This window comes from Osmia lignaria, chromosome 5 (assembly GCF_051020975.1).
Source record: "Osmia lignaria lignaria isolate PbOS001 chromosome 5, iyOsmLign1, whole genome shotgun sequence".
Lineage (NCBI taxonomy): Eukaryota > Metazoa > Arthropoda > Insecta > Hymenoptera > Megachilidae > Osmia > Osmia lignaria.
The window spans coordinates 3,003,331-3,028,934 of NC_135036.1; the positions used below are offsets into that span (position 1 = coordinate 3,003,331).

General features: G+C 43.9%; 3 protein-coding genes across 3 annotated transcripts; 2 read left to right on the forward strand and 1 right to left on the reverse strand.

Moving 5' to 3' along the window:
• Positions 1-3,968: 3,968 nt before the first annotated feature.
• On the forward strand, positions 3,969-5,198 carry LOC143305338 (uncharacterized). The gene has a single exon (XM_076688409.1). It carries the CDS (start codon positions 3,969-3,971, stop codon positions 5,196-5,198), a length of 1,230 nt encoding a protein of 409 aa, XP_076544524.1.
• Positions 5,199-5,941: 743 nt separating this feature from the next.
• On the forward strand, positions 5,942-6,787 carry LOC117609794 (uncharacterized). Its single transcript, XM_034336471.2, has one exon. The coding sequence runs from the start codon at positions 5,942-5,944 to the stop codon at positions 6,785-6,787; it is 846 nt and encodes a 281-aa protein (XP_034192362.2).
• A 17,691-nt stretch (positions 6,788-24,478) lies between these two features.
• LOC117601756 (uncharacterized) lies at positions 24,479-25,393 on the reverse strand. Its single transcript, XM_034318931.2, has one exon. The coding sequence runs from the start codon at positions 25,391-25,393 to the stop codon at positions 24,479-24,481; it is 915 nt and encodes a 304-aa protein (XP_034174822.2).
• Between the last annotated feature and the right edge of the window lie 211 nt (positions 25,394-25,604).

Sequence of the window (25,604 nt, forward strand, 5' to 3'; positions counted from 1 at the left end):
CTTAGAATTTCCTTTTTTACATTATGACAGGCGACAAGAGATTAGGTTCCGTATTCATTTTAAACGACTAAAAATGTTCTACCAGTTCAGTTATTTTATTGTGCTATGCCAACGGGGTGCCAAGCTGTTCGTTCACGACCTACGTCAGACCTGGTTTTCGTAGCCCACACTGCAGTCCCTGAGACCGCGCGCTATACGTGCTTGGTTTGGTCGGTGTTTTTTGTTAATAACTCGAAAACCAAGCCTTAACCAACATTTTGGGAAAGGAAAAGGTTATTTAGAATCACCTTAGCAATCATCCCTCTTCGGCTGTCGAGGTAGTCGCGTGACACCCTGTATTATATCCTACTAAATATGAAAGATTTCATCGCGAACGATACATTCCTTGCAGAGTAACATGAAGGAATAGATTTTTTGCTATAACAGTAGTTATTAACAAATTCCATAAATTTTTGCAAGTTGGATCATCGCGGATATACCTCCTACTAAATGTGACAGATTTCATCGCAATCGGTACATTCCCTGCAGCGTAAACGCCGAAAGATATAAATGAAGTATTACGTTTTTTGCGATAAAAGTCGTTAGGAATGAAAAAATATAAAAATTTTTTTTGCGGGACCATTTTGCGGAAACGATTGTACAGTCGCGAAAACGACGAGAGCGTTCACACGCGACACGTTAGTGACTCCGAGAGATGTACTGCTCTCTGTTTTCTCGCTGAGGACGGAACAGGGCTTCTCCACTTTATTCGAGCTCGCAAAAACGTTTCAACGCGTTTTCTTTTATCGCACAGTGGTTGTTGGCGAAATTCCCCAAATTATCGCAGACCGTACGAAGTTGGCAACGAAAGTATTTCGTCAGTGCGTCGTTACCGATAGCGACAGCACCTCTCGGGCCCACTTTGTCCACGCGGTCCCCTCTCCACGCGGAACCGGCACGATCGACACCATGATCGATTCTTGCTCTTCTTGTTCGTACGCTTAACGTGAGAATACGTGTTTCTGACCACGCGAGTTACGATCAAGTACGCCATTTTTGAACACGCGACGCAGTTTTGTTTCTCTGTCCACGCGCGTTTATGTATCTTACGCATTATTATTTGTACATAGTGTAAATAAACTTTGTTAATAATTAATCAAGGTGCGTGTTTCACTTTCCGTCCTCGCTGGCCATGCAATTTCGGTTACATTTGGTCCTTCGAGCCGGATGAGACACGCCCTTCGCGCAACGGTTCGTGACGACGCAGTTTAGTTCACGCGATTCCGTTGAACGCTTTTCAGTTTGTTAGTGTTAAGTGAGCTCGTAGACTCCTTTAGATTTAGTGATTTTGAGACTGTGACTCTGTAGTTTTTTCTGTGACATTTTTTGGTTTCTTTTGTGACATTTTTCAGTTTTTGGTGACATTTTTAGTTTATAATGGACACACAGTGCAACGTTAGTTTAGTGCTCAGAGACGCTTAATTCAAACACTAACGATGCCGAAATCTCGGGACGCCTCGCCTGCCTCTCCAGATGGCTCCGTCTGTCCAGCAGTCCTGCCAAGGCGGATGAAGAAGCGCCTGCTGCGCCACCTCTGCTTGAGGTGCCGGAGGAGCCTACGCAGCCCTCGCAGGTCTCACGCCCACGCTCGCCCGCTCGGCTCTCGTCGGAGTTACAAGTCCGCGCCAAGGTCCAGGAGGAACGCCTGGATACGATGCTCTCGATCGTAGAGGATCTCCAGGCTTCCGCTGCCAAGGAACCTCTTGAGATTCTCCGCTCGGAAATAGAGATCACGAAGACCACGCTTGTGGAGATGCACTTGATGTTTCTTCAGGAGCATCAGGCGCTGAGTCGACTCTGGCCCGTCTCCCAACTGGACCACGAGTATTATAAGTCCAAGGTGGCCTCGCAAGAAGACAAGGTGGTTCTGACCGCGCTCAAAATTGATCGCTCAGTTGGAGCACCGCCTGAGCCCGCCGTCGACAGCGCAGCCCACAACGCCCACGCAACCGTCCACGCCTCGCCGCTCACGTCTGCCTGAGATCGCACTCCCCAAGTTTGAAGGAGAATACAGTAGGTGGCACCAGTTCAAGGCCACCTTTGCCTCAGTGATCCGAGACCGCGACGACCTTACTGATCTTGACCGGTTCCATTATTTGAAGGAAACCGTGTCAGGAAACGCCGCTCAGCTGATTGAGCATCTGCCCACGACAGAAGAGGCCTTCGCCCAAGCGTGGAAACTTCTCGACGAGCGCTACGAGAATAAGCGCCTCAATATTCAGACGCACATGGACAGGATTTATAATTTAAAACCGATGAAGGTCAGGAAGGCGGCCTCGCTCACCAAAATGGCCAACATCATTGGTGAGACGCTTGAAGCCTTGAAGAGCTTCGGGCTCTATGATGAACATAACTGTTTCCTCATCACCACGCTCGTCCGCCTCCTGGACCCCGATACGAGAGAATTCTGGGAGTCGTCGCTGTCCACGCAGACGGAGTTTCCGACCATGAATCAGCTGTCGAAGTTCCTGGTGGCCCGCGCTCGCATGCTGGAGCAGCTCGAACCCCACCCGGATGCCAGGCCTACGCAGACCACTCAGGCAGCCAGCAGGACCTCTCAGCCCACGCCGCAACGCTCTGAGCCTTCGAGGGTGGCAACTCACGCAGCGTCGACCCGGACTACGCCGCCCACGCCCGCCGCTCACGCTGGGTACACCACGGCGCAGAGGGCACGACAGTCCGCTCTCTACCCCTGCGCGAATTGTGAAAGGGACCATTTCCTGGCCACGGGTCCGGCCTTCAGAGACCTCTCGATGTCAGAGCGCGTGAACGTGATAAAGGCACATGCGCTCTGTATAAACTGTCTTGGGCACCACAACTTGCGGAGCTGTCGGACAACGCAGCGGTGCAAGCTGTGTGAGGAACACCATCACACCACCCTGCACGGAGGTGATGTAAGCCGGGTGATGGTGCCTGGGTACCAGACGTCGCAGCCAGCCGCAGCAAGGACCTCGCAAGCCCCGGCTTCCGCACAGACCTCGAAGACCACGCCGTCAACATCAACCGCAAACTGAAGGGTTGGTGCAGTCGTCGACGCCCACGCAGCCTGTTCAGCCCACGCATTAAAGGACCGCTCAGACCACGCACTGAGACCACGCAGACCACGGACCACACTTCTAGCAACGGCACTCGCCAGAGTGCACACTGACCTCGCAACGCAGCAAGTAAGAATTCTCGTTGATTCAGGCTCTGAAGTCTCGCTTATTTCAGAGCCTTTAGTCACTCAGCTTAGACTCAGAAGACAACGCTCCTCATTGGATGTCCACGGAGTTGGTGGAGCAAGGACCTCGCAGACGAATGGAGTGGTCAATATTACCCTCCATTCAAACTACAGGCCGCTCTCAGTCACTGTTCAAGCACACGTGCTTACGAAGGTGACCACTTGCTTACCATCGGACCCACCAGCTCGTCCAATGCTGCCACTGCATCTGGAGAAATTGAACCTCGCAGATCCTGAATTTCTCGTATCCAGACCGGTGGACATCATTCTCGGAGCAGACGCATACGGGCAAGTCATCAAGCCAAACATTATTCTGCACGCTTCATCACCGTTGATCGCTCAACTTTCGATCTTCGGTTGGTTCGTAATCGGACCCCTCGAGGGCTCTCAGACCACTTGCAGGACTTCTCATCAGGTGACGGTCAATAATACCGATCGCCAATTGAGTGAGTTACTCAGCCGCTTCTGGATGCAGGAAGAGCCACCGCAGGACACAGCACCCTTCCTCACACCAGACGAGCAAGAGTACGAAGATCATTTCAAGACCACGCATTCAAGAGACTCCTCAGGAAGATACATCGTGCAACTGCCGCTCAAACTACACCCACGAACACTCGGCAATTCGTATCAGACGGTGCACAATTGTCTTCAGCGGATTCTCAGATGACTCAGCAAGGACGCCCACTACAATCAGCTGTACACCAAGTTCATGCTCGAGTATGAGCAGCTTGGTCATATGGTAAGACTGAACAACGACTCAATAACTAGTCCGTTTCAGTACTTTCTTCCGCATCATGGCGTTCTGAAGTTGGGCAGCACGACCACCGCGTTGCGTGTGGTTTTCAACGGCTCCAGTCCAACTTCATCAGGATACACGCTGAACGATCTTCTACACACCGGTCCAAATCTGATGCTGAATATCGCAGATCTGCTCATCTGGATACGCAGATACAAACACCTGTTTGCAACCGACGTCACGAAGATGTACCGCCAAATCAAGGTGCATCCTGAGGACTGGAGCTTGCAGCAGATACTCTGGCTTGATGACACGCAGAAGGGAACGCAGTATCAGCTGACCACGGTCACGTACGGGACGAAAGCTGCACCGTATCTGGCTGTGCGAACACTCTTGCAACTCGCTGACGACGAAAGGTCGAAATATCCCCTTGCCGTGGGTCCCATAAAAAATGGCAGGTATGTCGATGACATTTTTGGTGGCGCAGATACCGCAGAACAGCAACAGGATGTTGCATGTCAGCTGACGCAGCTTTGCCAAGCGGGTGGATTTCCACTGGCCAAATGGCATTCCACGAGCAAATCGTTGCTAGAAGACCTCGCAATAGATCAGAAGAACGCAGCAATATCATTCGACGACTGCACAACCAAGATTCTCGGAATTAAATGGATTCCACATCAGGACACGTTCAACTTCTCGACCATATCAGCTACGCAACGCACGCAGTTCATGAAACGCCTCATCCTCTCCGAGGTAGCTCAACTCTTTGATCCACTCGGTTTTGTTGCACCTGTAATTATCAGAGCCAAAATTCTCATACAAGAGCTTTGGTTACAGGAACTCGGTTGGGACGACATTCTGCCTTGTCATATCATTCAAAGATGGCTGCTCATCAGGGAAGATCTTACCAGTCTGGCCAGACTTTCCATCCCACGATGGTTCAACACAACGACCACGTCTACAGTTGAACTTCACGGGTTCTCTGATGCCTCAGTCCTCGCAATGGCAGCAGTCGTCTACCTCGTTGTCCACTCACCGTCCACGGGTATCCACACATCTCTGATCTGCTCGAAAACGCGAGTGACACCACTCAAACTTCTGACCATCCCGAGGTTGGAACTTACAGCAGCGCTGCTACTTTCTATACTGATGCGGCATGTTCACGCTACTTTGAACATGACCGTCACTCAGCCATTTTTGTAGACGTACTCAGAAGTCACGCTTGCATGGATCAAGACGCACCCCTCCAAATGGAAGGATTACGTACGCAACAGGGTAATCCAAATCCAGGAGATCACGCAGAACTATCACTGGAGGCATGTACCAGGATCATCGAATCCAGCTGACTGCGCGTCAAGAGGCATGACGACAGACCAGCTACAGCAGCACTCGCTTTGGTGGACGGGACCACCGTGGTTCACGCAATCTTAGAACGCATGGCCCAAGCAGATCAGCGGTGACGCAGATCAGCGGTGACGCAGACGAGCTAGGAGCTCCAGAAGCTCATACTGAGGTTGCACTGCACACGTCCAACGCACTCAAAGAATATTCCTGGCAATTAATTTATAAATATTCTTCTTTCAACAGATTGCTCAGAATAACATCTCTCTGCCTCACATTCATGGACAAGCTGTTCAAACGAACATGACGCTTCGCCCACGCACTTCACCTCAGCAGCTGATATGGAAAGGGCCAAAATCTACTGAATTCAGGCCACGCAGTCCGCCTTCTTCAAGGATGAACTCGCTGCACTTGCCAAAGGAACAACGCTTCCGTCGACGCATCCGTTCACGAGGCTCACCGCTTACCTTGACCATCAAGGAATCGCCAGAGTAGGCGGACGCCTTCAACATTCAGAGCTTTCGCACAAAGGCAAACATCCTGTCATCTTGCCTCGTGATTCAAGATTCTCAGCGCTTCTCATCGACCACGCATATCTTCAGACCATGCATGGAGGTACGCAATCCACTCTTGCCTTTCTCAGACAACGATACTGGATTCTCGGTGGACGAGCTCCAGTGAAGACGCATATCCTGCGGTGCGTAAAGTGTGCTCGGCAGAGGGGGATCCGTGCCCATCAACTGATGGGTCAACTACCTCTTTGTCGAGTCACTCCATCGCGCCCGTTCACGCACACTGGTGTGGACTATGCAGGATCGCTCATGCTGAAGACTTGGAAACGCAGAGGAGCCAAGTTGCAGAAAGGGTGGATTTATGTATTCGCCTGCTTCGCAACCTCAGCCGTACACTTGGAAGTTGTTACCGACTACTCAGCAGACGCATTCATCGCAGCCTACCGTAGATTCGCATCAAGGAGAGGAACTGCAGCCTCCCTCTACTCAGACTGCGGCACCAACTTCCAAGGAGCGGACGCGCAGTTGAAGAAGCAATTCAAAGACAGCACACGCGAAAATCAGGACATCGCAGCTCTACTCGTCAAGGATGGCACGCAGTGGCATTTCAACCCTCCCGCCGCTCCACACATGGGTGGAAAATGGGAGGCGGTGGTCAAGTCTCTCAAATTCCATCTGAAGAGGACGATTGGAGATACTTTATTGACGTACGAAGAATCAATAACATTGCTCGTGCAGATCGAAGCCATCCTCAATTCAAGACCGTTGGAACCACTCAGCGAAGATCCAGACGACGTCTCAGCCCTCTCACCAGGACATTTCCTGATCGGCTCGCAGATCAACGCAATGCCAGAGCCAACGCTTCTCGACGTCGCAGTCAACAGATTGACGAGGTGGCAATTTCTGCAGCAGCGCCTCCAACAATTTTGGAGACTCTAGTCCACGCAGTACCTGCAACGACTCCAAGCCATCTCGAAATGGCATCATCCATCCAACGAAGTCAAGGTAGGCTCTCTTGTTCTCATTACTGATGAACGCTTGCCCCCAGGGAAATAGCCCATGGCCAGGGTTCTCAGTCTGATGCCAGGAAAGGATGGACTGACCAGGGTCGTCAATCTCAAGACGGCCACCACGACGCTCACGCGGCCCATCGCCAAGCTGACTCTTCTTCATCAACCCTCTCAGGACAGCGCGGACACGCAGACCACATCACCGACCAGTCGCTGATGGCCGGGGGGAAATTTTGGCGAAATTCCCCAAATTATCGCAGACCGTACGAAGTTGGCAACAAAAGTATTTTGTCGGTGCGTCGTTACCGATAGCGGCAGCACCTTTCGGGCCTACTTTGTCCACGCGGAACCGGCACGATCGACACCATGATCGATTCTTGCTCTTCTTGTTCGTACGCTTAACGTGAGAATACGTGTTTCTGACCACGCGAGTTACGATCAAGTACGCCATTTTTGAACACGCGACGCAGTTTTGTTTCTCTGTCCACGCGCGTTTATGTATCTTACGCATTATTATTTGTACATAGTGTAAATAAACTTTGTTAATAATTAATCAAGGTGCGTGTTTCACTTTCCGTCCTCGCTGGCCACGCAATTTCGGTTACAGTGGTCAAACGTCACGCATGTGTTGCGACTTCGACGTTTCGCAAAGAACACGTCACCCGAGAACGTTCCTCTCGATGATGACGAGAGAGAGAGAGAGCGTTGTATCGCGCTTCCCGATTAGTCGGGAAGGATCGGATGATCCTAAACAATAGAAAAGGCTCGTTTTCGACGTAGCGCGTTTGTCATCCGCTTTCCTATAGATGGTTGACGGGTGACACTCGCGCGACACGGCGTGTCAAATCTATTAATTACATGCGCACATTTCAGCGGCGTCTATCGGACGCATTTTTACCTACACTCTCAAACACAACAGATATATTCTACAAGATGCAAAAAGTTTCGTTCCGATTGGTCCATACGTCTCGGATTAATCGGCGAACATACATTTAGAAAAAAAAGTCGTTAGGAATGAAAAAATGCAAAATGTTTTTTTAACGGGACCAATCGAGAGACATACTCTACCAGGTGCAAAAGGTTTTGTTCCGAATGGACCATCCGTCTCGGAGTATTCGGCGAACATACATAAAAAAAAAAAAAATACACATCGAATTGAGTATCTTCCTCCTTTTCGAAGTCGGATAAAAACTATTTTGCCTTGCGCACGTGTTGACTCTGTAAGACACAGTACGATAATGGCCGCTCAGCGTTCTTCTTCGCACACAGTTCCACGGTGGTAACCGTAGGAAGTAGACGTGGTTACAAGGAGTAGGTTTTTAAGGAGCAGTTTAGGGAAATAGTTTTCCCGTGGGGATTGGGGTTTTTTGTTAGAAGATTTCCAAGGGGAGTTTGGTTGTGTGAGTTTCCTTTTTAGGGGCTTTTCTATAAAAGCGGGGATAAAAGAGGAAAATTGATAGTAGTAAGGGCGTGGACCCCCCCTGCGACAGTTCACTGTCGCAGGGAGGAGAGGTGAAAAGGACGGTAAAGCTAAGAACAGAAGCAAAAGTGAAGGTAAAGCATCGTGGAAACTGAAGGAACTTAAGTGTGGAAAATAAAGGATTGGAGTGTGAGTTTGAAGCGGAGTATCTAGAAGAAGACGTTGAAGCTAGAGAATTTTTTGAAAATTTGAGTAAGGGAAGGGAGTTGATAGAAGATACCAACATAAATCTGGAGGCAGTGTTGGGGAAAAATGGTAACTATGGAGCGGAAGGAAAGGGAAAAACAAGAGAGTCCCTAGACTCCCTTGGTGAGGGGACTGCGCAGCATGCGGCAATTGGCAACGCCAGCACAAAGGACGCGAGTAGGCAGGAAAGTACGGCGTCACAGTGTTGTAAAGGCGACGCAGAAGCCAAGGTAGGGACGGAAGAGAATAGGAAAGTAAGGAAAAGAGTGGCGGAAGAAGCTGCTTATAAAGGAGAGGAAGGTAAAAAAAGAGATAAAAGAGAAGTCGAGCCTGGACCCGATACTAACAATCCAAATATAGGTAGTACGGGACAGGATAAAGAAACACACCGGGGAGAGCCGATAGCAGAGAACGTGTTGGAAGAGAATAGTGAAAATAAGGAATCGAAAAATAAGGAAGGGAACGTGGAAGAAAGCAGGATTATCAAAAGAAGAACTAGAGGTGAGAATAGAGCTTTTTATGTCGAGGAATTAAAGAGCCGGAAGTACGTGGTAACCATGGTTCTGGGAAAGGAAACTACCAGCAAGTTTAAAAGAAACAATATTATTAAGATATATAAGTTGTGACGGGTTACCGTCTAGACAAAACGGCTTTCGGCGATCAAAAATCTGTAACTTCGGTTCTTTGGAAATATTTTAATGAAATTTTGGGAAGTTTTTGCCTATATTATGGTACTTACGTTGTAACAATATAAATCATATTGAACTACAGGGTGTCAAAATATTCACGTATAAAGTGTAACGCGTTCAATATCCTTCACTTGTTAGACATATTTTATGTCATTTAACAAAAATTTGACTCAAAACTGTTAATAACTATAAGAGAAACGGATTTAATAATTAAAAAATGACAAGATATGTGTTATTTTAATATATTTATTTATATTTATTATGATCTATACCAAATCATTATAGCATATTGCAAGGACGAAATAAAGTTTTGGATGACGAATATACACGTGGAATGCAGTTAACTGGTTAATAATCATATCTGGTACTGTTTTTTTATCATCGTGCGCAGCGGCCAAGGTGGGTGTAATTTCATTCAATCGCCATTTTTTTGAATAAGTGCAAAAACGTGCACCCAATTTTTTCAGCTTCTGATAAAGGGAGGTTCACTCATTCCTGTAGTAATAATTAAACATTCGGCAAGTGCCGGCATTTTTTTTAAATCAAACGCAAAGTTGAAATTTTAGTTAAATGTACTTCGTTTCAATTAGATCCTATTATTTAAAAAGTTGTTAACATTTTAACTTACTTTATGCACTGAATAGAATCTATACTAATCTAGTAAACTTTATAATTCATTTGAATTTTATCTTTCCGGGTAAAATTCATTAGAATCGTACATTAAAGTTACGGGTAATATCATCAGCGTTTCGTTCTGACGAATTTCTACTGACTTTAAGTGCGGACCACGGCAAAACGGAAACAAATATGAAAAAAGGGATTACACTACGTTAAACTACAGTTTATTCTCTATCGATATACGCAAATAGTTTTTCAATTCTCGAATTCACGAAAATCGACTTTTGATCGCGGAAAGCCGTTTTGTCCCACTGTGCGGCGGTGCGACAAGCTTTTTCCTTTCTTAAAACGTAATGGCGTTGTTGTTAACGCGTGCGTTGTTTCCGATGAGTTCGGACGTTCACCAGACTTGACCTCGTCAGCTATATGACGTGTTGCCTCGAGGGTATGCGCGATGTCATACGCAGCTTGAAAGGTAGCTGGCTTTTTTGCGATAATTTCGTCGCACGTATTACGATCTATGATACCATGTAAATGCTGTTCAGTAAACATTCTATCTAGGAAGTATTCATATTCGCAATGTGCTGCACCCTGCTTTAAACGTAACGCAAAATTCGCGATATTCTCGCCTCTTTGTTGTTTACTGAGCCGAAATTTGATGCTTTCCGCGTATTTGTTTTTTGCGCTGTCGAAGTGAGCGATAAGTGGCGCGCGGATCTCTGCATATGTGAAAGTCTCGGGTTCACGCGATGCTACGAGCAACTTTAACGCGTCTTTTAGCTTCACGCTCATGTGCACGCGTGCAAAATTCGTATGTTGACTGTCAGGAATTTTACTTAGCTGTAATGCCCAATCGAAGCGTTTGAAATAATCCTCCACGGTTATACCCTCCAATGATTGAAACTCTCAGATTGCAAATGGCGGATGCCTTGGCCGGTCGACTTACTGCGCACTGCTTGTTTCGTTGGTAACCATAGCGGCGGCACCGGTGATAGATGAGCATGCTTGTTATTGCTTCGAGCAAATCAGGCGGTATTTCCTTGGACATGCTTGTGACTGATGCTACTTCCGTACACTTGTCAATTGCGCGCCAACTGCGTTCCCTTCTCACTTTGTGAAAAAAAATGTCCATTTACATCTAATAAGCACTAATTTGCAACATTCTGACACCAAATGTTATGTCTTAAATTCGTTTATTATACAAAAACCAAAATAATATAGTTATTTACATCTTGAGTACTAATAAGAATGAATGGGTTGTTGCGTGTCCGTTCGCGGAAAATAGGGATATTTGGGGAATTAAGGCGCAGGTACGACAATCCGTGGAGCGCGGAGGCGCTCCGCTCGCAAGGCGCGGAGAATGAAAATTATAAACTATTATCTACTGTTGGTTACGGTTTGAAGTTCGACTCTTTATTAAAATGTCTTGATTACTATTATGTTAAAATGCGCTAACTTGCGACTCGAGAACAACTTGTCTGATTCAAGCTACAAAATCATTTTGCCAGTTCTGGGTTTGGCGGAGGAGATCTTCGCGCGTTGTCGGTCGATGCCCCTTCCTTGGTGGATCCTGGATCCTCCCTCAGGATCATCCCTCGTCCAATGGTGGAGGAGTCCACCCCGTCTCGTATGGGCCCCTTTTCCTGGCTGTGGTCCACCCTCAGGCGCGTGGAAGTGGAGGCGCTCCGCCAAGACGCTAGAACGTTGCAGCGCACATGTGCTACGAGAAAGCGTGGGACCCAGAGAAATTAGGAAACGACAAGACGTTGTACTTGCCAAAAGGCAACTCTTGAGGAAATTTACGATCCTCTTAGAATGCATGAAAAGACAGGATATCGAAAACGACTTCGTAGCTTTTAAGGACCGTTCGTGACTTGGTCGAAAATAACGAATTTGATATGGTCCATCATAAATTAGTCTTTCAGGAATTTTCAAAGTGAAACTATTCCATTCGCTGGATTTCCAGCCTTCTCTCAGCTCGATCACCCACGTTGAGGGGTTTACAATTTAATCTTTGTCTATTTATATAAGCGTACGCACAGATGATGTTTGAATTTCACTCTTAATTTATGACCATCGATACAAAGGTCCTCGAAGAACATTCAAGACATATCGATACAATAGACTATCGATAAATATTTCCATGGCAGTGTCGCCACACCACTCTAAACATATTCACGTGATAACGTTTCACGTTACAGCGTATATCGTTATCGCGAATATGGGACGCCATGACACAAGACTACCAATCGTTTTCTGAAAAATTATCCTAGGTGGCGCGTCCTCCCTATACGCCTTAAGGCGTGTCTCCGTGCATGGGCTGATACACAACAGGAACGAACAGCGGGAGCGAAGGAAACGATCTAGAAATTAGAAATTTCTAGATGTTAGAAATTGAAATCGTTCGACGCTCGAACATTTTACTTGATGGGTTGTCTGGTTGGGCTGGAGCTCGAGCGGCGTGTATTTCTTCTCCTAGATCATCGGGAAAGTGTCCACTGTCCACTTCAGTTAAAGCTACCATTTTGAGTTATTCGCGAAGGTTTTGAATTTTTTTAGCACGGTTTTTATTTTCTTCGCTTAGGATGGATAGTTGTTGGTTAATTCCATTTTCCATTCGTTGAACCTTATCCAAGAGCTGTCGTAACAGATCCTCTTGTCCGGTGGATGGCATTTCGATGGGAGTTAGGGAATTACTCAAGGAATCTGAGCCTTGAGAGGAATAACTGGGTTTTCTTTCACGGTATGTCAAAAAAGCCAGCGTTATCTTTTTTGGTTCTTAGGATCCTTTGTTCCTCACAGTAGGATGGCACTCGTAGTTCCTTCATTGGAGAGTTCCGCAGAATTCTTCGCGTGAAGTTTTCCTCTGTGAAGCACGTGTGGATCCTGGCAGGATCGCCAAAATGTCACGTCAATAATTTGATGTGACTGAAGTAACTGGTCTCAGAAGGTGGTTCGAGACTTTACAACGAATGGTAAAGTTCGCTTAACCTTGTTAGAGATTTTTATTATATATTCTTTACTCGAAGGAATGCTCAAGACCGTCTGTTCTACAATATTTCGAGTTGTTCGGTCCTGTGTCGTAGCTGCTGTGTCATGACTGCATTGTGTATCATAGTTGCGATGGGTCATAGCTGCTGCGGGTCATACCTATTGTGTGTAGAAGATAGCTTCCTATCGGACGCGTCATAACTCAGGTGCGATATTTTCGCGCGCGTTGTTAGATGACCAACACCACTAGTCAAGCATTATAGATTCATCCTCATCCAAACATCGTGATCACGATTCCTAATTCTTACGCATCCTGTACTTTGTACCCTTCTTTAGTCACACTGTTCCTTGACCATGATCCGTACCACTACTCGTCTCCATCAATAGAATATAAAAGCCTACAAGATTATAGAACAACCAGATGTCAGTACCTACTAGTCAAGTACATATCCAATAAAATTTCTAAGAGTACATAGTGGGAAACTTCCAGGACACGCAGTCTCGTAAATCGCCCGTTTTGCCACACAATCAACCAGATTCGTCGTATTAGATAGAATAAAATAGACAACTTACCAAGCTCGATGTAAAACGAGATATGATAACAATAAACTCAACATTTGCTTGGTGAATAGCTGGATGTTGGAAATCTGGGAGGTGAAGAAGAGAGGAGGGCTTTGTCACACGCGCACTACGCGTTCGCGATCGGCCTTTTATTCGGTGTTACAATTAAACGATTTACTAAACGAAATATAATATACTGAACGACGCGACGCGGAAAAGAAAATATGAATTATTAACGACGATATAAGACTGAAAGAGAAAAGATAGCAAATTGAAAAGTATGAAATTTTACATTCACAAGAGTCTTTGACGCGGAAAACAAGAACTGCAATCTCCCGGCACTCTGCCTTTTGCAAGGTCTTTACCGGGCAGCTAATTACTACAATTTTTCACACGGCAACTATTGCTCGACGCGAACACGGGCTCCCCGTCACGTACCTTGCGATTATTCGACGAAGAGTGATTTGCCACAGTCAAGCGATCGACGTCTCAAGGTTCAACCCGCGATCGATACCCCAAAGTGGGAACATCATTTGGCAAATCAGGGTACGTGTCGAAGGGGAAGGCCCACGCGTATTGGGCTGTGTAGGCGCACTTCGTAGTTTCTCATCCCTCCTTGACCTTCCATTTCAGCTGTGTCTAATGTTGTCTGTTTCTTTCTACCCCTCTACTACACGAAATTCGTGCGTCGCAATTCTAATAATTCTGGAATGTTCGAAACGTATTACGACTTGATTTTATTTGAATTCCGTTAGTCGAAGAGGATTTTACAAACGATGTTTTCGGTATTGATAAGAGGTTTAATCACGTTAGATGTTTAATTCGATGTATTGAATGATTATTAAATTATTCCGTCCTTTATTCATATTTTTGCGGCTTGCGTGATAGAAGAGCAATCAATTTATCGTTATCGTTAGCGAATCATTATTTCGGATATATTTCGCATGTTCTTCAATGCATGTATTAAATACTAGATCTGCGTATATTAATTATTAACGATATACATATATTTCAGAACATGGTAATTATGCATAAAAGGACCCCCACCTCCAATGAGCTTGACCTTGACATATGTTGTCGCGATCCGTTCAAAAGTTACGAAGCATTAAAGTTTCCGCTTTTTTTCGGTGTTTATCTGCACGCAGTGTCGTTGATTGGACCAACTTCTGTCGGGACGTAAGTAGAATAAAAAATTATTATATGTCATTCCTAGGAAAAATTGTAAAGTTGCTGCTTTATAATTATACTAGCGATTACCCGCGACTTCGTTCGCATTGCATGCGTATAAATAAACATAAGTTTGTTTAATTTTGTGATTGATCGCCTCTCTCTTCGATTTTTACAATAAAAATCAATATAATACATATGTGTAAATGCGTGAACTGCATAAAATATTTTTGAATATTTGACACCGCGATCGCAGCGCTGTCTGCCGGATCCAATGTAAAACATTCCAAGATCAACAACAACTTATAAATAAAAAATTAATTAAAAATACATTTTGTAGTGGACCGAATTGTGAATCTAAACCATTCTCAAATCCACTTGAACACACACAAAAAATTTCATCAAAATCGATCCAGCCGTTTAAGAGGAGTTCAGTTACATACACACGCACAGAAGAATTATATCTATAAAGATAAGCAGATTATGGCGGCCGAAACCTAAGGAGTATAACGGGTGAACTAAAAAATCAAACTTAATTGAATTCAATGATTTTGAATCTTGACTTGCGTGGCCGGCGGCCTAACGGCGGCCGGGATATTGTTCTGGCTTAACCTAACCTAATTCACTGATTAACAAGTTCACTAATTTAATTTTGTATTAGATTAGAACAGGTTAGGCTAAATCAATATTCCGACCGCCGTGAGGCAGTCGGCCACGCATGCCAAAATTCAAAAAATAACTGCGGTTTCTCGTCTACTACTTTTATAAATAACAACACTATGACCAGCAAGCAATATGTGCATGTTAGAATTTACCAAAAGACACCCACGCCTTTCTCACCAGCCATCGATGGACATCTGCACTGCCCTTTTTCACAATGGTTTCTGCGACCAGTGTCGGTACTATGGCCAAGCGGCGGTTATGTGTATAGGAAAAGGTTGCTTAAAACGCGAAAACGCGAAAAAAACGCGAAACTTTAATACTTCGTAACTTTTGAACGGATCGCGATCGCCAGTTTTTTCAAGGTTACTTAGGGTCACGACCTTAACAACATATGTCAAGGTCAAGCTCATTCGAGGTGGGGGTCCTTTTATGCATAATTACCCAGAACATTCCTACGCTTAACGTTCGCCAGAAGTTCGTTGCCGATGTTTATTGCCCTAGTCGACCTTTGTCTCGAACGTTCTTGAACGTCGGTCGACGATTTCAAACTACAGTGGTTGTCACGCAAACCTCGCACTTCATAGCCATTCAAACAGTTTTATACCGTTCAATTCCAATCGTTTTCGTATTTTATTGCATTCATTCTTTGGTGGAAGGACCGACTGACGCATGCTTTACAGGTATGTAACGTCCCAGAATTAATACGAGTACGCTACTGCACCGACGTGTACGGAGAGCGGTTCCCTATAAGAAGGCGACTCGTATTTTTATAAAGAAGGGATTATAGGTTCGGGTGGCACGCAGTAAAGGAGTGAAATCCAACGTTAATTCCTTTCTCAAAAAATTTATTCAAAAATAGTAATTGGTTGAATTATATAAAAAGGTAAGTAATATAAAAGATAATGAATTAAATAATATAATGATATGATGAATATGATAATTGAGTAATTGATGTATAAAAGTTTACGCCCTGGGTTAGAAATACAAAAAGAAAATAATTATATTAGTAGAGTACAATGGAGTACGCCCTGGATACAAAGAAAATAACAATCGCGTTTGAGCTAGAATGGAATACAATAAAAGAAAATCAAATTATTAATTACAAAGTAATTCGTCCTAAATGAAAATACAAAGAAAAATAATTAATTAATAAACACGACTCTAGATCCGATTATCAAAACTTTAAATTTATAATGTGAATTTATAAAATAATATAATTTAAATAAGATGATCGATTGTCGGAAAATTGGCTAGGATCCGTCCTGACACTGTAGCAGGTAGCTCGAACGGCCGCAGAACGATTTCTAGGTAACTTAGCCGTAGCTGTTAGGCCGCATCCAAGGAGCTTCTGCTTACGCTCGCTCGTTAAGGGCACAGACTCCTTGTGCCATGACCTGTATGCAGTGATGCCAGAACCGTGGGACGTGGGACAAATTTTTACCCTCTCCACGACGTCCCACGACGTCCCAGTGATTCCCCTACCGCAGTTGTTTCATCTAACACAAGCGCGTTGTCCCACGTGTCCGTGTGAGCTCTGCGGGTTTGACAGAGTTCGGCTGCTTTCGTCATTTCTACGTTATCGGCTCGATGTTCAAACCGCTAAAGCACGTGGCAGCAGCATCGACGAATCAACAAAATAATATAATTTCGTCCATGACAATATGGCTGAATTAAGAAACCAGGAGAATCAGTTCGAATCCCTATTTTACGGTTTCAGTTCTGATTCTTAATGCATTAACGTTTTTTTAATACATAAAAATACATGTTTTCTTGTGTACTTATGCTGCTTCGTTGCTTTATGACTAATGACTGATTTTTCTTTTGAATGAAACTTCCACTAGCGTATTGATGAAATTTTTCGATTAAAACAAGATCAAACACGACATAATTTGAATTATAGTTACTTTATATATTTGCATTAGGTTTTAAATAAATAAGTAAATATAATGCAAATTATATCGTGTTTGGTCTCATTTTAATCAGAAGAACCTTACAATTACATTGGTAAAAGTTTCATTTAGCAAAAATGAAAAATAAAAAAGTTATGGTTAAATTAATATTGTCTCACTCAAATGTTTCTTTTCGTGCCCTTTAATTCTCGGACCTCTTTCTCTTTCGCTATTTGTCCTTTTCTACGCTCGCCAGCATTCAAGAACTCGCTCGAGCTATGTCGTTCTGCCAGCATCACATTTTCGTTACCTATTCATCGAATATTTGAGTGTAACGCAAAATCAAGAGAGTCCAGTATAATAACACATTCTATGCTGAAAGAATATACTAAGTTATCTGTCTAAAAAAATTTTAATAAATCTGACAACAGATTTATTTTCGGGCTGCTTTTCTTAAGTAATCAGCATTTTACCAGTCTCCTGTACGCATCGTGTGTAGCAGTTTGTAGCAAACTCAACATGTTTTCGATATTACGTCGAATACACAACCGATCGAAAAATATTAAAAATGCAGGATATTTTGTGCCGTTTTTTATATGCTAAAGGCGATTGACATGAAATAAATGACTAACAATGAATAGTATAATAAAGGTGATCGCTGTTCATCTATTTCCTTTCTACGATGTATTTCTTCCACAAGAGACGGTTTCCTAACAATTTACAGTACAGTAAAACCTGGGTATATGCAAGACGTCCGATCAAACTTCGACACCTCGCTTGAATATGCATATGCAATGTTTTGATTCGATCTCTCTGACTTTTCGTCTACTTTTAACATCAATTTTAGCAAGTAATTACAATTCAAACTATATCGTGTTTGGTATCATTTTAATCAGAAAAATCTGGCCAATGCGCTAGTAAAAATTTCATTTAAAAAAAGTCAAAGATAAAAATGTTTTATAACTGAATTAGTATTAGTCACACTGATATGTTTCGGCTCTTTCCTTTGATCATTGGACCTCTCTCTCTCCTCCATTGCCTGTCCCTTTCTGCGTTCACGCTTGGCTGGCGTCGCGCGTAACCCGAGATTCGACACCTCGCTTGGATCCCAATCTCTCTTGCATATGCATATCCAGATTTTACTGTACTGTAAATTGTTAGGAAACTGTCTCTTGTGGAAGAAATACAGGATTGCCTGGAAATAAGCAAGTGGTCTCTGCTTCGAAATAAGCAACTTTTTTCGAGGCAATCCTATACTACATCGTAGAAAAGAAATAGATGAACAGCGATCACCTTTATTATACTATTCATTGTTGGTCATTTATTTCATTTCGATGGCCCTTGACATATAAAAAGCGGCACAAAATATCCTGGATTTTTAATATTTGTCGATCGGTTGTGTATTCTACATAATATCGAAAATATGTTGAGTTTGCTACAACCTGCTACACACGATCTGTACAGGAGACTGGTAAAATGCTGATTACTTAAGAAAAGCAGCCCGAAAATAAATCTGTTGTCAGATTTATTAAAATTTTTTTAGACAGATAACTTATTGTTAGTATATTCTTTCAGCATAGAATGTGTTATTATGCTGGATTTTCCCGATTCTCCTAAAAGTGTGCGAGGCTGGCAGAACGACACAGCTCGAGCGAGTTCTTGAATGCTGGCGAGCGTAGAAAAGGACAAATAGCGAAAGAGAAAGAGGTCCGAGAATTAAAGGGCACGAAAAGAAACATTTGAGTGAGACAATATTAATTTAACCATAACTTTTTTATTTTTCATTTTTGCTAAATGAAACTTTTACCAATGTAATTGTAAGGTTCTTCTGATTAAAATGAGACCAAACACGATATAATTTGCATTATATTTACTTATTTATTTAAAACCTAATGCAAATATATAAAGTAACTATAATTCAAATTATGTCGTGTTTGATCTTGTTTTAATCGAAAAATTTCATCAATACGCTAGTGGAAGTTTCATTCAAAAGAAAAATCAGTCATTAGTCATTATAAAGCAACGAAGCGAAAGTGCAGCATAAGTACACAAAAAAAATATAAGGTTTATAGCAAGCTTAACATTTTCTATTGTATTATGGTAATCACTATATTATAGTTTTGTTTCCTTGTTGTATTATAGGAAAGTAAAATGTGCAATATCGTATAAGCGTGGACCAGGTGCAATAGTTGCAAGAAACCTGATATGTATATAACAAATTAAATGAGGAATCAAATTGTATCTAATCCATCTTTCATTGTAATGACCATTCAGAGAATAAAATTATAATAGTTGTAAGGAATAAGAAATAAAACTGACAAACCGTTAAAGATTGAAATTTCTTTATATCCTTACAATTTAACCTAACCAATTTTCCTCGTATGTCTTCGAATTTTCGTATTGTAATAGTTAGAATAACTGTAATATCTAATTGAAGAAATTACTTAAATATTAATTAAAAAAATATCAAAGAAAGATGCAGTTCAACTCCTTTTTTTAACTGCTTCCCAAGTTAATGTATTTCATAGTATTAATGTATTAAAAATGTATTTTTATGTATTTAAAAAACGTTAATGCATTAAGAATCAGAACTGAAACCGTAAAATCGGGATTCGAACTGATTCTCCTGGTTTCTTAATTCAGCCATATTGCCATGGACGAAATTATATTATTTTGTCGATTCGTCGATGCTACTGCCACGTGCTTTAGCGGCTTGAGCATCGAGCCGATATCGTAGAAATGACGAGAGCAGCCGAACTCTGCCAAACCCGCAGAGCTCACACGGACACGTGGGACAACGCGCTTGTGTTAGATGAAACAACTGCGGTAGGGGAGTCACTGGGACGTCGTGGGACGTCGTGGAGAGGGTAAAGATTTGTCCCACGTCCCACGGTTCTGGCATCACTGCCTGTATGTATGCACTCACACAATCAACGGAAAGCATGCACGTATACGCCATGCGTGAGAGAGTCACTCGATTTCGTAGATTTCGTTTTTCGTCTCGATAATTGCACAAATGAAATTTTCGCGGGTATAGCACCCACGGGTAGACTTCACCACAGGGTGGTCTGGTCCGTTTGAATGCTAATAAACACCATACGTTGAGAAAAGTGATATTTTCGACACTGTAAGATTGAGACAGACGCTGTTGTAAGCAAACAACATGGCTGCCGAATGCTGCGTTCGGCTGCATTTTAGCAAATATTGAACGATTTAATGGTTTTTTCACCCATAGCACACCAGACCACCCGTCCTTGAACTAGCACAATGTCACTGAAATTCGATTTTTCACAATTTATCACTTCTGGAAGACGTAAAACGAAATTTACGATTTGCACGCATCAGACGTCAAATAGACGGAAGAATAGTTCACTGATTTTCCGACAGAGGCGATGATGGTATATTTGACCACGTTATCATCGGGGTCGATAAAAACAGAAATCAGTCGATAAATGTAAATTCTAATTTGACACCACAAACAGCTACGCGAATATAGTCAGAAGTATGGCATAGTTGCCGCAACGTATTAAGACTTCTGTCACGCTGTTGCCACATCTGTTACAATTGTAACAGGCTCGAGCCGATTTTGATTCCTGCCAGACATAGAAAAGAATAGGGCGCTCGAGAGAGAAAGAGGTTCGAGAATGAAACTGTTAGAAATATGTATCCCGTAGATGGCGTTGCGAGCGGTGTGCTGTGGGGTGATGGTAAAGTAGATCAAGTGCACGATAATGAATCTCTTTCGGTGTAGCGTGTTCTGTTTTACCTACACCTCACTTCATATATTAGTTGAAATTCTATTTTATTGAATTTAATTCAAAACTGATATTCTAATTTTAACCAAACTTAAAGAGATTTTAATAACTTTAAATAATTCATAAATAACAAGAATCAAAAAGATAATCAATCGTTTAGATGAAGGCGTTCTAACGCTAAACACAATAAACTTGGAACTAATCAATTTGAATCACTTTACAATATAACGCAAAAAGTTCACAAGAACTCAAACGCTTTTTAAGAAAAAATCTCACAAGAGAAAACACTGCAAGGAATGCGATTCAGGAAATTACACAGCTCTTTTCTGATTGACGTGTCTCAAAACCGGAGGATGAAGAACAAAAGCAATTCAGGACAACTGAATAAATGTTAAATAAACAATTTGAAATCGAACTCCGGAAGCGGAAACGTATAGGCGACGACGCGACGACGCTACATCATTCCCCCCTTTTAAAAGAAAAAGAAAATGAAATTAAATTAGTTCAAATAAAGTACCTGGTTGACATCAGCGAACCTTACAATCTTTGATCCAGCTGACGTGCGACCAGGGTAAACTCTCAACGGAGAAGTTCCAGAATCGCATGCACTTGCAGCATTTGCACCAGAACTAGACTCTTCAAGCTCTACCAAGGTGTACGCGGGTTTCAGTCTTTCTACTGACACTTGTTCAGTTTTCCCGTTAATGTCAACAGAAAATACTCGATCCGAAATTCTTTCTACAACTCGGTGTGGACCTGTATAAGGTTGCTCGAGCGGGCGCCTCGATCCATCAACACGCAGAAATACATGAGAACAATTATATAAGTCTTTGTGCTGAAAAATTCTTGGCTTCACGTGATGAGCAGTCGGTGTTGGCCGTAACTTTCGCATAAGTCGACGAAACTCTTCCACGAAAATCTGCGGGTCGCTGTCTAATTCTTCCGAATCAAAGAACTCTGCAGGAACCCTCAAAGTCGTGCCATACACAAGTTCGGCAGGAGAACTCTTCAAATCTTCTTTATAAGCCGTCCTTAAACCCAGCAAGACAACTGGAAGAACTTCACTCCAATCCTTGCCCGAATGACATGAAATGGCTACCTTAAGAGAACGATGCCATCTTTCCACGAGACCATTCGCTTGAGGGTGGTAGGCAGTAGTGCGACAGCGCCGGCCGCCGATGAGCTTCACCAGAGCAGCGAAAAGTGCGGCTTCAAACTGCGAACCTCGATCAGTGGTTATTAAACGAGGTGCACCAAACCTTGATATCCAATGCGTGAAAATCGCTTTTGCAACCACATCAGCTGTCGCGTTCATGATCGGAACGGCTTCAGGCCAGCGAGAAAAACGATCGATCATAGTCAAAATGTACCTGTGACCCTGCGAAGGAGGTAGTGGTCCAACAATGTCTACATGAATGTGTGCGAAACGATTGTCCGGCACCGAGACCTTTTCCGCTGCAAACTTGTTATGCCTCTGGATTTTCGCGCGCTGACAAGTCAAACAGGAACGAACCAAGTCTGCAATGTCCTTGTTCAATCCAGGCCACACGAATTTCTCCGAAATGTAGCGCCTCGTGGCTTTAACTCCTGGATGGGACATGTGATGAGCTAGATCAAAAACTCGTTTGCGAAGCGAAACGGGAATATAAGTTCTAATTCCTTGGTCAGAGACATCACAGAACAAAGGTTGATCTGAACCAGTCAAATTGAACCTTCGCAGATTTAGTGCCGATGTGGTGGATTGGAGCAGTGTTTGCAGCTCCTCATCTACTGCTTGTTCACGAGCTATTTCCTCAGTGTCCAATGACAAAGGCGTAATAATTTCATTGATGCGAGATAGCGCGTCTGCAACACAATTTTCTCCACCTGCAACATGGCGAAAATCAGTAGTGAATTCCGAAATATAAGCGAGTTGCCGCGTCTGCTTGGGAGATAATTGATCCATCTTCTTATTAAAAGCGAAAATCAGAGGTTTGTGATCCGTGATCACGTGGAAAGTGCGACCCTCAAGAATATCTTGAAAGTGTTTGATAGCCCTAAACACGGCCAACAGCTCGCGATCGTACGTGCTGTAGCGTTGTTCCGTAGGAGTTAGTTTTCTTGAAAAGAAACTCAAGGGTTTCCAAAAACCGTTCGACTTTTGCTGAAGTGTTGCGCCGACAGCAATGTTTGAGGCGTCAGTTTGTAACGCGAGCTCAGCGTCTGAGTCCGGAAAAACCAACAAAGTAGCTTCGGCCAACTCATCCTTGAGCTGACAGAACGCACGTCTCATCTCGTCAGTCCAAACGATGAGATCTGAGTTTTTTCGTTTCGACCCGGAAATGGCAGCTTGTAAAGGTGCCTGGATAGAAGCAACTCCCCTCAAGAAGCGATTGTAGTAATTGATCATTCCCAAAAATCGTCTTAGAGATTTGACGTCTGACGGTTCAGGATACTCCTTGATCACCTGAACTTTACTAGGAAGAGGAGCGATCCCATTGACGTTGATGCGATGACCAAGAAAATTCACTTCATTCTTGCCCCAGTAGCACTTCTCAGGTTTAATCGCTAAACCGTAGGCCTTTAAACGATTGAAGAGAATTTCCAAATGCTGTCGATGTTCCTCTGGGTTTTTCGAAGCTACAAGAATGTCATCAATGTAAGTAAAGCAAAAATGTAAACCAGCCGTCACCTCATCCATGAAGCGCTGGAATGTTTGAGCTGCATTCCTGAGTCCAAACGTCATGTATGGAAACTCATACAGTCCAAAAGGCGTAATGATCGCAGTTTTGGGAATATCCTCTTTACGAACTGGTACTTGTTGATACGCCCTCATCAAATCAATCGTTGAGAAGATTGTGGTACCATGCAGGAAGTTTGGAAAATCCTGCAGAAATCGAAGAGGATACCTGTCGGGAACTGTAATGTGATTTAAACGTCTGTAATCGCCGCAAGGTCTCCATGTTCCATCCTTCTTCCTAACGAGATGTAAAGGGCTCGCCCAAGGGCTCTTCGAAGTCCTGCAAATCCCTTGTTCAACCATGAATTGGAATTCCTGCTTGGCATCCTTCAGTTTATCCGGCGCCAGTCGACGCGCTTTTGCAGTGATAGGAGGTCCAACCGTCTCTATATAATGTTCTACACTATGTGTAATTTCCGGGGGAACAACCGTTGCCCTAAACAGCTCCGGAAATTTAATTAATAGATCGGCAAAAGGCTCATCACGAGAGAGGCGACTTACTTTGGGAACGCCTTTGGAACAAATCTGACCTGACGATTCCAGAAGAGTTTTACCGTCGATAAGTCTGCGTCGAGAAATGTCCACAATTAAATGATAGTGCGACAACAGGTCAGTGCCAATGATAGCCCTGTTGACATCACAAATTATAAACGACCAATCCAAACGTCGTCGTAGACCGAGGTCGAGACCGATGTGACGCTCTCCATACGTCGGAATCGTCGACCCATTTGCTGCATAGAGTACAAGATTTTGCCTCTTGTGACGATCTTGAAGAGACGCAGGAACTACCGAAACGTCTGCTCCGGTGTCCACTAAAAAATTAATGCCTGATGACTTGTCTCTGACGATGAGGCGACGCTGCTCAGCCCCTGAAATGTCTGTCGCCGAAGACATTGGGGCGACTAGTTTTCCCGGCGCCCCTGGCTGGTCCAATTGCATGGTGGAAAACAATGACGAGCATCCGCTCCGTATTTGGCGTGAAGTCTACAAAGTCCATCACGAGACTTGGAACGTGTCCATCGTTCCTCAGGTCTGCTAGATTTCCGATCTCGTCTACGAAATCTATCATCTCTTCCTGCATCGCGAGCTTCCAATCGACGCAGGCGTGACAGGATCTCCGAGAGTTGTTCACTCAAGTCCGTGGAAATCTTTGAGGTTGCCGCAACGATGTCGACGTTGGATGGGCGAGCATCAGCTACTGCAGCTAAACTTGGGCTGACGATTTCGAAAAGCTTGTCGGCTTGAAGAGCTAACTTTCCCAAATCCATGCCCTCGCTGATTGCTAAAATCACACGGAAGTTTTCAGGCATTTGTTCAAGAAAAAGAGTTTTTAAAATGGATTCACTGCATTGACCGCCTGCAAGGTTTCGTAAACGCTGCAGGTATGACGATGGCTTCTCATCGCCCATGCTGTGGCCCCTTAACAGCCTGCGCAATTTGGATTCGCTCGATTCGTCGAACGACTCTAAAATTCGACGTCGGAGGCTGTCGTATTTGCCAGTTTCCGGAGGACTGAGAATTACGTCTGCAACGACCGGCAAGACGCTGGCATCTAGAACTAGTACCACGTTTCTGAACTTGGTGTCATCAGAAACAATGCGTGACAGAGCAAACGCTGTTTCGACTTGAGAGAACCACAGCAAAGGGTTCTCCTTCCAAAAAGGAGGCAGCTTCACTCTAGACACTGCATTAACTTCCCCTGCTGCTGTTGAAGTTGATTCAGACTTCTCCATCCTGGTCGGTTCGGCAACAGGAAGATCGCTACCGGAAGCAGTGTGATGGTCCGAGACCCTGGTTGGCGAACGTGCAAGCGGCATCCGGTTGAAGAACACGTTGAAATGTCGGTAACCCTACTTCACCGATCACGTCGGGGTCACCAGTTGTGGGGTGATGGTAAAGTAGATCAAGTGCACGATAATGAATCTCTTTCGGTGTAGCGTGTTCTGTTTTACCTACACCTCACTTCATATATTAGTTGAAATTCTATTTTATTGAATTTAATTCAAAACTGATATTCTAATTTTAACC

Bases quoted from the DNA above. Each gene is read 5' to 3' on its own strand.
- LOC117609794 (XM_034336471.2), top strand. From the start codon at position 5,942: ATGCATGGAGGTACGCAATCCACTCTTGCCTTTCTCAGACAACGATAC.
- LOC117601756 (XM_034318931.2), bottom strand. From the start codon at position 25,393: ATGCCGCTTGCACGTTCGCCAACCAGGGTCTCGGACCATCACACTGCT.
- LOC143305338 (XM_076688409.1), top strand. From the start codon at position 3,969: ATGCTCGAGTATGAGCAGCTTGGTCATATGGTAAGACTGAACAACGAC.